Raw genomic sequence first — 15,675 nt, 5'->3', positions numbered from 1 at the left:
CGTTGAATTGAGCAACAACGCTCTTCAGAACCTCATTGACGATGGATGGAAGCACTCTCTCGTCGTAGTCTGTGCCGAGAGTGCGGTAGATCTGAGGCAGGGCCTTAACATCAGGCCTGGAAAGAACTCCCTAACCCTAACCCTAACCCTAACCCTAACCCTAACCCTAACCCTAACCCTAACCCTAACCCTAACCCTAAGTAACCCTAACCCTAACCCTAAATACGCCCTCGAACTAAACTATGCCTGCGCATTTACGAGATCTACTCTATAGTAAGTCTTAGTGCGGATTACTTTACGCGAGCGAAACTAGGATTATAAAGCCGTGCGTGGCCTACTTAATAATTACTCTGTAATGAGCTCTGATTAAGAAGCCCCGTAGGGCTTTTTTAATAACCACTCTATGGTTCTAATAACTACTCTACGATGAGCTCTAATTAAGAAGCCCCGTGGGGCTTCTTTAATAACTACTTAGTAGTTCTAATAATTAGTCTATGGTTCTAATAACTAGTCTATAATAACCTCTAATTAAGAAGCCCCGTAGGGCTTTTTTAATAACTACTCTGTAGTTCTAATAACTAGTCTATGATAAGCTCTAATTAAGAAGCCCCGTGGGGCTTTTTTAATAACTACTCTATAGTTTTAATAACTACTCTATAGTTCTAATAACTAGTCTATAATAACCTCTAATTAAGAAGCCCCGTGGGGCTTTTTTAATAACCACTCTGTAGTTTTAATAACTACTCTATGGTTCTAATAATTAGTCTATAATAACCTCTAATTAAGAAGCCCCGTGGGGCTTTTCTAATAACCACTCTGTAGTTCTAATAACCAGTCTGTAATGAGCTCTAATTAAGAAGCCCCGTGGGGCTTTTCTAATAACTACTCTATGGTTTTAATAACCACTCTATAGTTCTAATAACTAGTCTGTAATAACCTCTAATTAAGAAGCCCCGTGGGGCTTTTTTAATAACCACTCTGTAGTTTTAATAACTACTCTATAGTTCCAATAACCAGTCTATAATAACCTCTAATTAAGAAGCCCCGTGGGGCTTTTCTAATAACCACTCTATAGTTCTAACAACTAGTCTATAATAACCTCTAATTAAGAAGCCCCGTGGGGCTTTTCTAACAACCACTCTATAGTTTTAACAACCACTCGGTAGTTTTAATAATTAGTCCGTAATAAGCTCTAATTAAGAAGCCCCGTAGGGCTTTTTTAATAGCCACTCTATAGTTCTAATAATTAGTTTGTAATAAGCTCTGATTAAGAAGCCCCGTGGGGCTTTTTTAATAACTACTCTATAGTTTTAATAATCAGTCTATAATTTTAATAATTACTTAGTAGTTCTAATAATTAGTCTACTATGAGCTCTGATTAAGAAGCCCCGTGGGGCTTTTTTAATAACTACTCTGTGGTTTTAATAACCACTCTATAGTTCTAATAACCAGTCTATAGTTTTAACAATTAGTCTATAATTCTAAATAATTACTCTGCGATTCTAATAATCAGTCTATAATGAGCTCTAATTAAGAAGCCCCGTGGGGCTTTTCTAATAACCACTCTGTAGTTCTAACAACTAGTCTGTAATAACCTCTAATTAAGAAGCCCCGTAGGGCTTTTCTAATAACCACTCTATAGTTCTAACAACTAGTCTATAATAACCTCTAATTAAAAAGCCCCGTAGGGCTTTTTTAACAACCACTCTATAGTTTTAATAACTACTCGATAGTTTTAATAATTAGTCCGTAATAAGCTCTAATTAAAAAGCCCCGTAGGGCTTTTCTAATAACCACTCTATAATTCTAACAACCAGTCTATAATAACCTCTAATTAAGAAGCCCCGTAGGGCTTTTCTAACAACCACTCTATAATTTTAACAACCACTTAGTAGTTTTAATAATCAGTCCATAATAAGCTCTAATTAAAAAGCCCCGTAGGGCTTTTCTAATAGCCACTCTATAGTTCTAATAATTAGTTTATAATAAGCTCTAATTAAGAAGCCCCGTAGGGCTTTTATAACAGTCGCGCGCGCGGCAGTCTCTCCTAGCCCTAACCTAAGGGTTAGGGTGCGGCGGGGGGCCGCTACTACGTTATATATTACCTATGTATAAATAAAAATAGTTTCTATATATCTATAGTTATAGAACTTATGTAGTTATATATAGATAAATAAATAAAAAAATTAAGAAATAAGAAATGCCGGGCTAGTTCTTATTAAAGTAATCGTGTACTTATTAATAGTAAGTAAAACTGCCCTTCGTACTCCCTAAACCCGGCCTAGTAGGACCTATACGGGACGTTTTTTAATAAGCCCTTTGCTTTTATATTATCCTTTTACTTACCGGCCTCTGCTCTAGCCCGGGTAAAAAGCTTTACGTCCCGAACTAATCCGCCCCCCCGCTATATACTTTTTATATAATTACTTCTTATAATATATATATATTCGTCCCCTCTATTTTATAAAACTGCTGCCGTGCCCCGAGCTACTAAAAAAATCCCTCTTTCTTTTCTACTATTATTAGTCCGAACCGTTTCTTAGTTAGTTCTTCTACCCTCTGGCTCTATAATACTATTAGAACTATTAATAGTACTTTATCTATATATTAGTAGCTACTGCCCTCTCTCTCTTACCTACCTTCCCTCGTTTCTTTATATTAGTCTAATAGGAGCTTATACTAGAAGTAGCTAAATAGTAACCCGAACTTAACTTTTTTTTATACCCCTTCGTAGCTTTTATTTATTACTGTTTTATATTACGTGCTTTGTTACTAATACTAGGGCTCGTTTAAAATCTCCCCTATCTCGCGCCTTTAGTAATATTATTAGATATAGTATACTAAGTACTTATTTATTACTTTATTTAGTTAGTAGAATAGTATCTAGATTCGTTACCCTTTTTCTTTACTAAACTCGGTTTACTACTCCCTTTATCTACCCGTACCTTACCCCGCGCTATTATTCTTTTTATTATTACTCGTAGTTTACCCTTATTTTTTATATTAGTTATATAACTCGGCGCTTACTACGTCCTTATATAATTTATTACTAACTCCGTTTATAAATACGTTTATTACCGTCTGTTAGTATCCTATTATTAAGACGAACGCTTCTATTTCTACCTAGTTATACTTATTTATAAAGCTCCTATGTAGGTCCGCCCGGCCTATACGTCCGTTATATATAATAATTAATTTTACTACCTCGCTAGCCCGCTATTCCTCTCGCCCTATTTATTATATAAAGTTTATAAGCCCATACGGCTATTTTATATAGATAATCGCTATAATACCCTCGATATTAATCCCCGTCCCTAACTCTAATATAGTTACGATTTATTAGTATTCCTAGCCCCCGGCCTATACTAACTATACTTTTTAATAATCCTTTTTACTTATCCTATTATAATAATAGTCATACCTAACCTTATTAACTATGGCCGCGTACTAGTACCTCGAGTAGTAGTAAATTACGCCCTTTTATACCCCGGATATTATTACCCCTAGCCGCTTAGCTATTTCCGCTACCCGCCGCTCTATTACCCCGCCCTCTACCCTAACCTACTCTACTTAGTACTAGTAGTTAACTTTTGTTATCCGGTCCCGTACTACCGCTACTACTGCCCCTATTAATATTTATTTTTAGAACTAATTCTCGAGCGCTATTAGTATTATTATTATTAATAATATAAGCGGGTAGTAATACTAGTATAAGCTCTTAAGCTTACTAAGCCGCGCTTAGAAGCCGATATCCGTAATAACGGTATAATACTTATTTACGAAGATTTATTAAAATAAGCTAGTATATACTAACCTATCTACGTAAGTAGAGAACTCTCCCATAATAACGATATTAGTACTAGTTATTACTAGCCGCGCGGCCCGTAGTAGCCCTTCCTATCCTACGTACGGTAATAATTAGAAATAGACGTAGTTAACGCTTATTAATACGGTATGCATAACTAGATCCTTTATTAATACTATAAACGGTATAATTACGATACTTATCCCGGTTTTTGTTATTACTATTAGTAGTATAAATAGTATATTCTTATTAGCCCCGGTTAGTAGTACGTTAATAACCGACTAGTTACTTTTTAGTATTATAATTACCCGTATACTCTTAGCTTATTTATTATTATACTATGTTACTACGGGCCCGAGTAGTTTATATAACCCCGCTACTATTACTTCGTCCGTATTTATTATATCCTCTACGTCCTTTATATTTTTTATAGCCTCTACTATTACTTTGTACCGCGTCCGCTTATACTAGCTAAGTCCTACTTATTATTACGTCTCTTCTTTAGCTATATTATCCGCCCTTTTTTATTTCCCCTCCCTAGCTACCTCCTTTTTTAAGAACCGGTACTATAGCTAGCTAATTTTTTTAAACGTCGTAATTATTTTAGGCTATAGCTTTTTTAAGAACTTAATATATATAGTATAATACTATTGCGCTACCCGGCTCCTATACGTTAATACTAGATTTTATATAATATTCTAGCTTCCTTCGTAATATACCGGCTCTTTAGTAACCGGGTCGACTTTAATATCGTCCTTATTTTTATTATTGTCGTTAAGCTAGCTCTTAATTTATTATAGCGCGAGCCCCCGTATTTAACGGCCTATTTTAATAGCTACTACTTAGTAGTATCTTACCCCTAGCCGTATGCTTATTATTATTTATATTACTTACGCTAGCGTCTGGCTAAGCCGTTCTGTTTTTTATATTCCCGAGCTACTATCTTACTATATAAACTCTAACTATACCCCGCGTAGTTCGTTTAGTCCGCTCTTATACTAAAGTACCCGTTCTATTAGTATTATTTACGTAATATATATTATTACTATTCGCCCGATCCCTTTAGGGACGAACTATGCTACTTTGCGCGAGTTATCCCGGATCGTTTTTATTTTATCCTAGTCCGTTACGATTATTATTTACCCGTTTAGTACGAAAATATTATAGATAAGCTATTACGAGTCGTAGTACTATAGCGTCGCTACCTCGGGCCCTTACCTAAGTAACCCCCCCTATATATATACGAGTACTATAAGTACCTCTTAGAACATCGTTAGTTACTAGAGTTACTATCGTACTCCCTCGTACTTAAGTTACTATTTTTTTAGGTCTTATATTAACGCCCCTAGCTATTTTATTATAACTGCTAGTCCGGGTTCTAGTTAACTATTTTTTAGCTTTATTACGAACGACTATCCCGCCCCGAGCCGTATTATATTATTAATAATCTATCCTAGCTCGATTCGCGTTTTAATTATTTCTTAGTCCCCCCCGTATAACGAGCCGAGTAGCTTTTATACGTTAACGACCTAGTCCTAGAGCGCCTATATAAAGTCCCAGATAATAATATGCTCGCTATTATAAAATAATAACTTACCGTCGTCTACTTAGCGTACTAATAGCTACCTACCTATTTACGTTTACTAGCCTCTCCTAAGTACTATTTATTTAATTATAGTACTAATAATTATATATGCGCTTATATATATCTAAGCGGTATATTAGTCCTAGAATACGAGTATTACCTAGATCCTAACCTCGTCCTAGTCTTGGGGCTAGCCCTCGAACGCGGCTTTTAAAAAGAAGAGCCGGGATTATTATAAAATAGCTATTAATATATCCGTATATAAGTACGGCTTTATATACCCGAGCGGGCGGGTTTAGATCCTTAACGCTATATAAAAGTATAATAACGAGTTAAAATATACGTACTCGCTAACCTACGTCTTAACTAAAGTAATTAAAAATAAAAATACGGCCTAGTTAAGTATTTCGTTATTGCCCTAGGGATAAGTACCCTCGGTCCTTTTTCTATCGTCGTTATTATCCTAATTATTATAAAACCTATTATTATAGTTACTAGCGATACTACTCCTATTTAGCTCGGTTACTACGTTATATAGTAAGCCCTATTACTCGTTTATAAAGTAGATAGCTTAACGCTTTAGTGCCTCGTCTCGTTTAGTTTAGTACGCTTATTAATAAAAGCCTAAATACCGATACCTTACTAACTAGTACTTAGTTATAGACGCCTTTTTATTTTTAAGCCCGAACGGTATCCCGCTAGGATTAGTATTTATAATACTAGCGAGTTATTAAAGCGTTTTAGTTAGTACGTTATTTAGCTATTAGCTATACCGTTCTATTTTATAATCGAAGCTCGCCCCGAGACGTAATAAAACTAATTACTCTCGCACGGCCTCTTTGTCCCGTTCTTAGCCTTATCCTAATACCGTACTCTTAGCTTATATTTACTTAGTAGTATCGTAGATCCTAAGAAGATCGTAAGACCTAAAATACTTAACTTATTATAACTTTTTTATTTATAACGAGTCCCGGTCTATATTTTTTTTTAAGTCCCCTATCCTTAGCCGCTCGGTATCCTTAGTATTAAGTTTGGCCGTGTACTGGGCTATTATTAGCTCTATAGTATCCTTCTTACTACTATTACCTAGATCGTATCCTACCTCGGCCCTATCGTTATTAATAATTTAGTATTATGCGTACTTCTTACGTATTTACGTTTATAACCGGATTTTTATTAACTTCGGCCCGGTTACTATATATCCGGCCTCTTACTAATAGTATATAATATTATCTTTTATTATAATAAGATAGTAGTATATAGAGTAACTATACCCCCGTAAAATATTAAACTATTTAATAGCCGAACTATTATTACTAAGTAGAGCGTTAACTTTTAGATTAGCTAGATCTGAGTAATTATAATAATCCTTAATATTTCTAAGAACCTCTCTTTTTAGCTAATATTCGTAATAGAAGTACGACTTAATACTATTACTAGGCTAGATAGCTACCCTGTATTTCCGATAGATAAGTATACGATACTCCTCGTTAATCTTAATAAAACTATTTATAGCGGTTTTATAACGCTCCTTACTTTTATATACTAGATAAGTAATAGAGAGTCGCTTTTTTATTTATTATTCTTAAATTGCCTTATTAGTACCCCTTTCTTATTTATAAACCTTAGTAAATACTTATATAACCCGAACCCTAAGTTTCTAGTTAATATAAAGCGCTAGCTAATTATCGCTCCGTCCCGACTCTAACTAATATTACTTTAACGCTCGGATTATATTGTATAGTTTATATAGCCGATTTTACTTAAATCGCTTGCGAATAATACTTAGGACCTAGTATTATTAGAAATATTATCTCTCGTCTCTTAAAATTAACTGCTGGAACACTGCTCTTCTTATTTACAAATTTGCACTAGCAATGGAGCCTTGCAACGCCTCGGAGAGAACCAGATACAATCATCTCGCCATAAGATGCGCTCTTGGCGAACTGTCCAAACTTCCATCTTCCTCGATCCAGCTATGTGTCTTTACTTGACATCTGGCGTCAGGATTACTGCCTCGCGCACGGCCTGAAACGTATAAAATCATCGAAATGGATCATTGTTTAGCAAGAGCTCCCGGCCGAGAGTTCCGTTATCCGTCCTCTCAACGTAGGTACATATCCAGGTGTGCCTTGGCACTGTCTTCCCGTCCTTCTTCGTATTCAATACGAAAACTAAACTCGCATTCCAGCTTCAGCATCTGACACCAAGAACGAGCAATACACCTACACAAAAGCCGAGGACGCACCTATTCACAGCTTACTTCAACACAAGTAAGACGTCGCTTTCGCTTTCACTTGATACGAAAACGTGTTCTTTTTTCAGTGACATCTGCGTCTTTCTAGAGCTCCCAATGTCTACCGGGTTTGATGTAATAGTGCTGTGGAAGCCTGACGAAGTTACTAGTAAACAGAAATATATCGAATGATCAACTAGATCTCATAAACCTGAGGACGCATCGACCTTCAAATCTCACAGGACTTGAAATATTTCATGCCCTCCACTCAGATCAAGCGCAGCGTAATTCTTCATTTCGTGTTTCCGAGCGTGTCATGCTGTATTCACCTGATAGGCTGTGGCAAAATTGGTGGTGTAGCGCGGACGAGGCCTATTTCTTTTCAAGAAAATATTCATGTCAGATACAAGCATTCTTGGCAAGGACGGTGAGCTGGGTACCCGTATGAACTTCCATCCAATGATCCCTGGAAGCTGCGGCCGGCTGCGTGTCTCTAATGCCAAACTATAAAGCAGAACAAAATGCTAAATCAGGTGGACTAAAAACATTCACGGTCATCATGTTTTCTCCTGGGACGCTTCCGAAGTCTTTGCCATTATTTCGAATACAGCTCGTCTTTGGACTCTCGCCTGAAGACAACCCATGATGCTGGAATCATTCTCCAGAAACCCCCATGCCTCGGCAGGCAGTGGGAAAACGCCTGCATAAAAGGCCCGTATCTCCCACTCCATCCACGGAAATTCAACTAACACCCCCTTATTCCTATACTAGCACCGAAACCGATGGCATTAGAGTTCCTTTACCATGGCTAGGCTCAGATCCTGAAACCATCCGGCCGATATCTATCACGATCAATACTTCTCTAATCCCTTCAGAGACGGCCGCAAGTCTAACCACCTTAATAAGTAACACTAGTACTACTATAGGTAGTGTCCCTACCGAAAGTTCCTTAGAAGTTCCCCCCGGTGGCTCTATAAACTTCCCGGCGCAACAACTCTTATAACATCGACGGTTCCGAGCATCACTCCTGTACCCAGATGCACGTACGAAACATCCTAGGTACTATCACTAGCAATAAAAGGAGAGGGTTAAAGGTAAATGCTTAACTACGAGTAAGCTAAGAAGAGTACAGTCCTATATAAGATATTAAGCAACTCTGTAATATAAGTAAGCGTTAGTAAACAGCAAAATTTAATTTTAAATCGGTTCCTTTCTTAATAATAACTAGGATCGCTTAATCGCTTAGTAAATTAAGAAATAAACGCTTATTAGAATCCTTAAGCTAAGAAATACTGCGACGTAAGTAACCATAACCTCTAATTTTCAGACTTTTAATCCTATCACGTTCTTTAAATTATAGAGCAAAGAAGAGAATAAAAAGACTAGGAGAAGAGGAGAACCAAACAATCTCAAGTGTAGGACCTTAACTATCGGCTACAGTCGCAAACACGATGGACAAAGATGGTATAGGGCACGGCCTTCTACTCGCACCCGTAAAATTCGCAAAGTCGTCAATGCAACACAATTCTAATTAGGATATCCAGCTGATTTCCACACCTAATAGATTGAATCAACCTGCTTGGCACGGGATAAAGTCCTCAGCGCTGTGGAGACTGTCTCAGCTAGCATGAACTATTCAAACCACATACATATGCAGTCGCCACACCGAGTGCTACGACGGTTAGATAGAAAGACGACATGCATATGCACGATGTTGTTTAGCGGAGAATGAACCTATTGTGATCGCAACCAAGAGAGGGGAGAATTGTATGATGCTGTCAGGCCTTTGGGACCTTTTGAATAGCCCACCGCTAGCCTAAGCCGCGTCAACTAACAACGGCTAATTACCCGGAGGGACAACTGAGCGAAACAGAGGTGTTTTGCGCATTGTTTGTCCCTCTTAACCTACCAGTATGCTTCCACAATTGATATGAGGAAGGTGGCGTGTCTTCATTGAAAATCCACCCTCAACCGGGAATGACGACACAGAGTGCAGCGTCGTGCTACTTAGTTCAACTGAATATGGCGCATATGAGACATGACCAAGGGAATCCAAGCGGGTTATCCTCTCTCTTCTTAGTAAAATGCTTGAGCTACCTAGGGATAAGATGGAGCGCATATGGCGGTTTACAAAACAACAGGCAGAGCTACCTTAGACTCCACATTGACTAAAGGCACAGCTGTGTGACCATTGAGCGAGACAAATTAAATCGACAATTTTGTGACTGCAACTTCGCTGGTATTTGGAAACCGTACTGATGAGAATAGGTAATCTCGACATTGCGTTTCAGGTGCGAGGTCTGGTCAAATAGGTGCTTGATCACATGCTGAAATAGTGGCATGATTGTTTCCCTCTCCCCGAAGACTTGATGCACTTCGGAACTGCCTACTGTGGCAGACCGGTCTACATGCTATGCATGAGTCTCCGAACTTGGACACAAATGTCATCATTGCACTCCAGCGTCTCTTCTATCAAGTCTGAATTCAGTAGACCGGTCTATTGTGATGTGCCAAAGCCCAAAGACCAAGGCGTCGATGTCTCAAAAGTACTGAAATTGATACGTCATCTTTGTAGATCAGTCTGATGGTTAGCCATGATATTGGTATTGGCATGTAGTTGTTTACAGTTACGGCTCAATGAGACATCCATGCCGGCTCATGATGTAGAGCAGGACTTGGCAGAGGAGCACATTGTGGTGAGCATTGTGGTTGATCACTGTTCGAGTCTTGACTATAAGTACTGCCTTGTTTTTCCTGTTTGTCTTGACTGAAAATCAAACAGAATTGATTACACACCCACAAAGTATATTACAACAACATCTCGACAATATCTCAGTTGCCACTACGATCTCACCACAATGGCAAACAAGACTTTTGACTACGGTGACCTTAGGATCACCATGACGTCCAGTTACTCATGGGTATATGATGACAGTGGCAGCGGTGCCACACGAGATGTCTCTATCTGGACACCAAATCCTCAAGGCGAGCTCTTTCCGCTGGGTGACTACGCCGAGGGTCGTGCTCACTATAACCCCCTAAGCGGCAAACGAGCCACGCTCCTCGTAGGACAGAATCCCAACACGAGCCCATCCAAGTCTGCCGTGGCCCGCCCTATCGATTACACTCGCATCTGGTCCGACACCGGCTCAGGCGCTACGAACAATGGTGCCGTCTGGCGCCCCGTTGCCCCTGCTGGGTACGTAGCCCTAGGAGACGTCGGTAACACCAATTACGGCAAGCCAAGCCTGGATAAAATGTGGTGCGTCCGCGAGGACCTCGTTGGTTATGGTAAATTCCTGGCGACTTCGGCCTGGGACGACAGCGCCTCAGGGGCGGACGCGGACGTATCCCTCTGGGCCGTGCAGACAGACACCATCGGCGTCGACGGCGCGGCCAACATCCCCGTCATGGCCGACACGTTCCGGGCGCAGTCGAACTACAACAGACCGGGCGGTGAGGCCGCTCGGGTCCTGCTGCTCCCCATTGGGAAGCAGTTCGAAAAGTTTGATAATCCCATGCCCACCATCACCGCAAACAACCTGCCGCACCAGAAGCAGCCGTACGGAGATCAGCAGCTGCAGTGCCAGGTGACTCTCCCCTTCCACTTCTACTTCAGCCCCGAGGACCAAACAAGCTTGGACAACATCAGGAACCCGTTTCTCACCGTCAGCCGATCTATCTCTTGGTACACGGAGCGGGTGTGGTCGAATGACACGCCCACTCCGCTCAAAGAGAACGTCAAGGTCGTGTACGGCGTCAGCAGCGAGAGGACGCAGGAGATGAGCCACAGCGTCGGCGTCGATGTCTCGGCGTCGTACGGCGTTGGGCTCGCCAGCGGGTCCGTCAGCCTCAACTACCAATTCACCTACAACACGTCGACGTCGTTCACAGAGTACAGCGAGAAGACCATCACCAAGGACATCACAATCAAGGAGTATACCGCAACCGTGCTCTTTTCTAGGCATGTCTGGATCAAGTGCACGCGTCTGGACAGCCCCATTGTCCTACACCAGATGGAGGTTATCGCAAATGACGGCGAGTACTACACGAGCTGCCCCACGGCCAACAAGCCGTAAATTATTCGGCATGCGACATTGGCTGAATCATGTATACGAAGAGGTAATCTGGTCATTCAACAACTGGAGAGGGTTCTTTCCAAGCCTTTTCAACAAAGATTTAAAACGTAGTTCAATATCTTCTATAAGAACTTCTGTGTCACATTGCTCACGTAGCCTTTGGAAGCGCTGGGCTAGGGTAGTGTCAGGAAGTCGTCACAGACGACAATTTGACCATCCAACAAATTCCAATTTCACTGTCCGACTGGTAACATGGAAAAAGCTCCCCGTGTGGACGATCGGGCCTGAGACTCGGCCTTAAATCCGAGAGCTGGTACCTCTTTTAGCGTGGCAACGTAGAAAGCCTACAGGCAAATGGAATATCTCGGCTCCATAGGAACAGCATAGGAAGGCTATAGAGGGTTCAAGCAAAGTCAATTTATCCAGTTCTGATTGTGAAAGTAGGAAGCGGCAGCCTTAAGGCGAGGTATATAGGAATGCCCTGGCTTGATGAAAGCACTGTAGGGCTGCTTAGACCATGGTGTATCATTGAGAATTGATAGAGACTGTCGGTGCATCTGGCATACCCAGAATCTATTGGGATCTGGTAGCGGCCTTGACTCTTCACCGCTCTGCATTATTTCGGATAAGTGGCCGCGGTCTGCCGGACCATACAACGGCCAAGAAATCTGGCTTACTATGTTTCCTCTGTACCCTTATGCTGTATTTAGCTTAAACTCTGCAAATCTATCACGACAGATCTATTGTTCAATCTTGTCTCGTCCTCCCAAATAGAGCCCACGAAGCGTGCTGGTAGCGATGGGCTCATACCTGTTCCAAGGACTCCGCGCTTTAATAAAGACCAACTAATAAGGCGCTACCGCCTCTGGAATTAGGCGGAATTCCTAATAACTGCTCTCTATCTTACTACGTTAACTAACAGTCAATTCAGAGCGCATCTAGCTCTCAGTTCTGGGCGAACTGTAACGGATCTACTCCGAAGTAATACACATCTCTAAGCTTGAAGTTGCCTTAAATATAACCCATCCAAGATAATATGCGGCCTCGAGACGCCAGCTGTGTTGCGGCTGAGCATCTCGGGCTTAATAGAAACGGGAGCGTTATTTAGTGTGACGTTGCAAGGAGAGTTTGAAGCGTCTTTTCTATAAAGAACATTCTAATAATTCGTGCATCTCTCTCTAGGGTTCCTTTTATGTTCTGTCTCGCTCTCTGACGTGGACATTGCCGAGGTCGTCATGAGCGCTCTCCTTAGTTACTTCTTCTTGGCGGACAAAACGAAGACCTTATACTCTCCCTTAATATTTTATAATTTAGCCAAGGCATACAAGTGGGCAATGGCTAATTCGGTTGTTCCTTTTTAGGAACAACGCAGATAAAATCATCGAGCACTTCAAATAAGTGTAAAGTAAGCATCATTAGCAGGACTGACCACCCGGTTGAAAGCTCAAACCAAAGTTCCGCCTTGTCGTGTTTAGTATGCCAGTATTAAACCCGCGGGGGCCAGTTGGACATGATAAGCCCCGGTAACCGCATGTAGACGCAACAATTTACATGCCTGGCAGGTATAGCGGGCACGTCCTAAACTTCTGTCTTGGTTCGTACTGTTTCCCATCTCATGTGCGCAGAAATCTCCTGAGCCGGGACCAATGTGTGTGAGTAGACAATGCGCCTTCTCCCACAATTTCAAGTCAAATATCACTCATGATACGGTAGACAAACTCCATGAAATGAGTTACGAGCTTGCTTCGTGACTCTTCGAGTCGACCATGTTGCTGCCGTAGGGTGGTGGCCCGTAAAACCACGCTAAAGACGGTGGAAGAAATGAGTGAAAATACTACACGGGATCCAATTTTGTTGCCATCCAGATGAACTGTCCTAACTCGTCATGGTCCAGACACCAACCTTCAAAATCATTTACCCAAGCCTCCCTGAGTAAGGCGTCTCCTGCAGGTTGGGCGTACTCCCGAAGATGCGAGACTTTTAGAGTATCTTTGAAGCTACGTTGCGATATTTGGTCAAGATACTGTCGCTGCCATTCGATGTTTGCCTTGGCTTGCCACAGGCTGCGTGTGCTCGGAAGGTGTACAGTTCTACACGTTGCGCCGCCGTGGCCGGACGAAGGACAAATTGCTATGCTGAGGAGCTCATTTAATGCGTAGCAAAAGCAGATTAGCCTACAGGTAATGAGTTGTCAATAAATAGCACACTTATTTGAATATACGTATGTGACTGACCTCCCTACACTTTCGTTACTGATCCATTTGCGCCGATTGGGAATGCTATGATGCTGCATGTAGTTGACCCCATCTCGAGACTTCATCATTGTATAAGTCATAGTCTAGAGATTCAAGAAAGCGTAAAAGTAAAGTCAGCGATAAACGTGCACGAATCCTGCAGCGCAACAGAGACATACGCCCAAGGTAACAGTGATTGATCTGCGATAGTGCTCCGGGATAGATGCGACATCTTCAACGTGGAGTATGGTGTATAACGTGACAGCTTGTACGGCGGCAATCAATGTTTCTCTATCGTAAGACTCATGCTTTAGTTTCATTTTGGTTAGTGTCTGGTAACCAATCCTGGTCTCCTAGGCTCTCTTTCATGGCAGAGATGTAACCCACCTCGTGAAAAAGTCTTTGCTGTTCCATGTAGATGGTCTTCCATGCAAAAGATCTATCTCTCAGGCTGTCGCTGGGAAACATTCGCACTATACTAGCACATGCAGCTAGCGGTTGCGGTAGACATTGATGTATTCCAGACTGCCGGCACAGTATCTCATCGCCGAAGCACGGCGAGCTGATGAAAGGAGGAAGGTTGAGATCGGAGATCAGCATTGCAGGATACTTCCGCATGCTTCCCAGCATCATTTTTGAAGTAAGCAAGGCTTCTGCAGTTTTGTGTTTACGCGGCCGAAGCAAGTGGTCGATGTCGACTAGCATACTGAGCTCAAAATTTGCCCTTATTGAGATTTGTGTGTTGATGTCGGCAATTATGTTGGTAACAATGTCAGGACTCATATCGGCGATTGGAGCCGTGGGCGGCAGCTTTGCGCAGTTGTCCAGAGCGTCATCAGGCCAAAACGCATCATCGGTAGTGTTTGCGGAGACAGCAGCCCATCCAAAGTCTCCAATATCATCAATAGTATCGGTTGGATCGAATCCGCTAGCTGATCGACGATCATTGAGCTCCCTTGTGCTGGTCGTAATCGCCGTCTCAATGCTTGAATTATCTAGCGGCGATAATTCAGAACTAGGTCCCGTAGTACATAACTGCGGACTCCGAAGCTGCCGATATCGATTTTCTAGGTAGGGAGTTGGCTTCGACAAAAGAGAGTAGCAGCATAGCCAATTCCGCTGCTCACACCGGGAGCAACGGGGCTGTCTTCGGTCACAGGCTAACTTAGACGACCGGCATTGGTGGCAAGACTTTCGACGGAAGTTGGGCATTTTTACGCTGCGCCTGGCGGTACCTCGAACCGTTTGGCTTCAGGGTGACGAGCCTGGCTAGCCGAAAAAATCTACTACGGACCTGGAAGAGCATCGGCAATCTTGTAGGGATCGTCACGTGTGCAACCCCGTAATTCTAAAGGTGGCTCCCCAAGCCCATCGTTTTTGCTGACTCTCTGTCATGCCAATAAAAGCAACTTCATCCCACTCCATACGTCCATTGTTACGTATGACCCCTTGAATCGTAACAAGACCAATCGTCGTAAGCGTGTTTATTGAAGTGTTCGTTCGAGGCGGGGTGTTGGAATCTTTTACGCAGATAGGCTGTGCTAGTCCGGAAATGCCGCCTCAGTTCGCCTTAACAAAACCGCTGCCACTGTCTGCCGCCCGCTTCGGCCAGACAGAACACATCATGAAACCAGGCCCAACGTACTCAACATACTCAATATACAGGTCGAGTTACTGTCCACAGCACAGGGATTCCGGGATATCAAAAGTGGAACACATCCCTCCGTCGTCCACAG

At 41.9% G+C, this 15,675-nt stretch overlaps 2 protein-coding genes across 2 annotated transcripts; one reads left to right on the top strand and one right to left on the bottom strand.

Annotated features, from left to right (window-relative positions):
* Window positions 1-10,484: 10,484 nt before the first annotated feature.
* CPAR01_13859 (uncharacterized protein) lies at window positions 10,485-11,705 on the top strand (the record flags this gene model as incomplete). Its single annotated transcript, XM_060498111.1, has 1 exon — window positions 10,485-11,705. One exon carries the CDS (start codon window positions 10,485-10,487, stop codon window positions 11,703-11,705), a length of 1,221 nt encoding a protein of 406 aa, XP_060343579.1.
* Window positions 11,706-13,539: 1,834 nt separating this feature from the next.
* Window positions 13,540-15,364, bottom strand: CPAR01_13858 (uncharacterized protein; the record flags this gene model as incomplete). The annotated part of the gene is made up of 6 exons (XM_060498110.1): window positions 13,540-13,840; window positions 13,940-14,019; window positions 14,119-14,271; window positions 14,327-14,946; window positions 15,030-15,086; window positions 15,310-15,364. The coding sequence occupies 6 exons, from the start codon at window positions 15,362-15,364 to the stop codon at window positions 13,540-13,542; spliced, it is 1,266 nt and encodes a 421-aa protein (XP_060343578.1).
* Between the last annotated feature and the right edge of the window lie 311 nt (window positions 15,365-15,675).

Source organism: Colletotrichum paranaense (genome assembly GCF_030867605.1).
Source record: "Colletotrichum paranaense strain IMI 384185 chromosome Unknown Scaffold_13.1, whole genome shotgun sequence".
NCBI lineage: Eukaryota > Fungi > Ascomycota > Sordariomycetes > Glomerellales > Glomerellaceae > Colletotrichum > Colletotrichum paranaense.
Note: the sequence above shows the minus strand (reverse complement) of the source record. Positions and strands in the feature narration are given on the sequence as shown.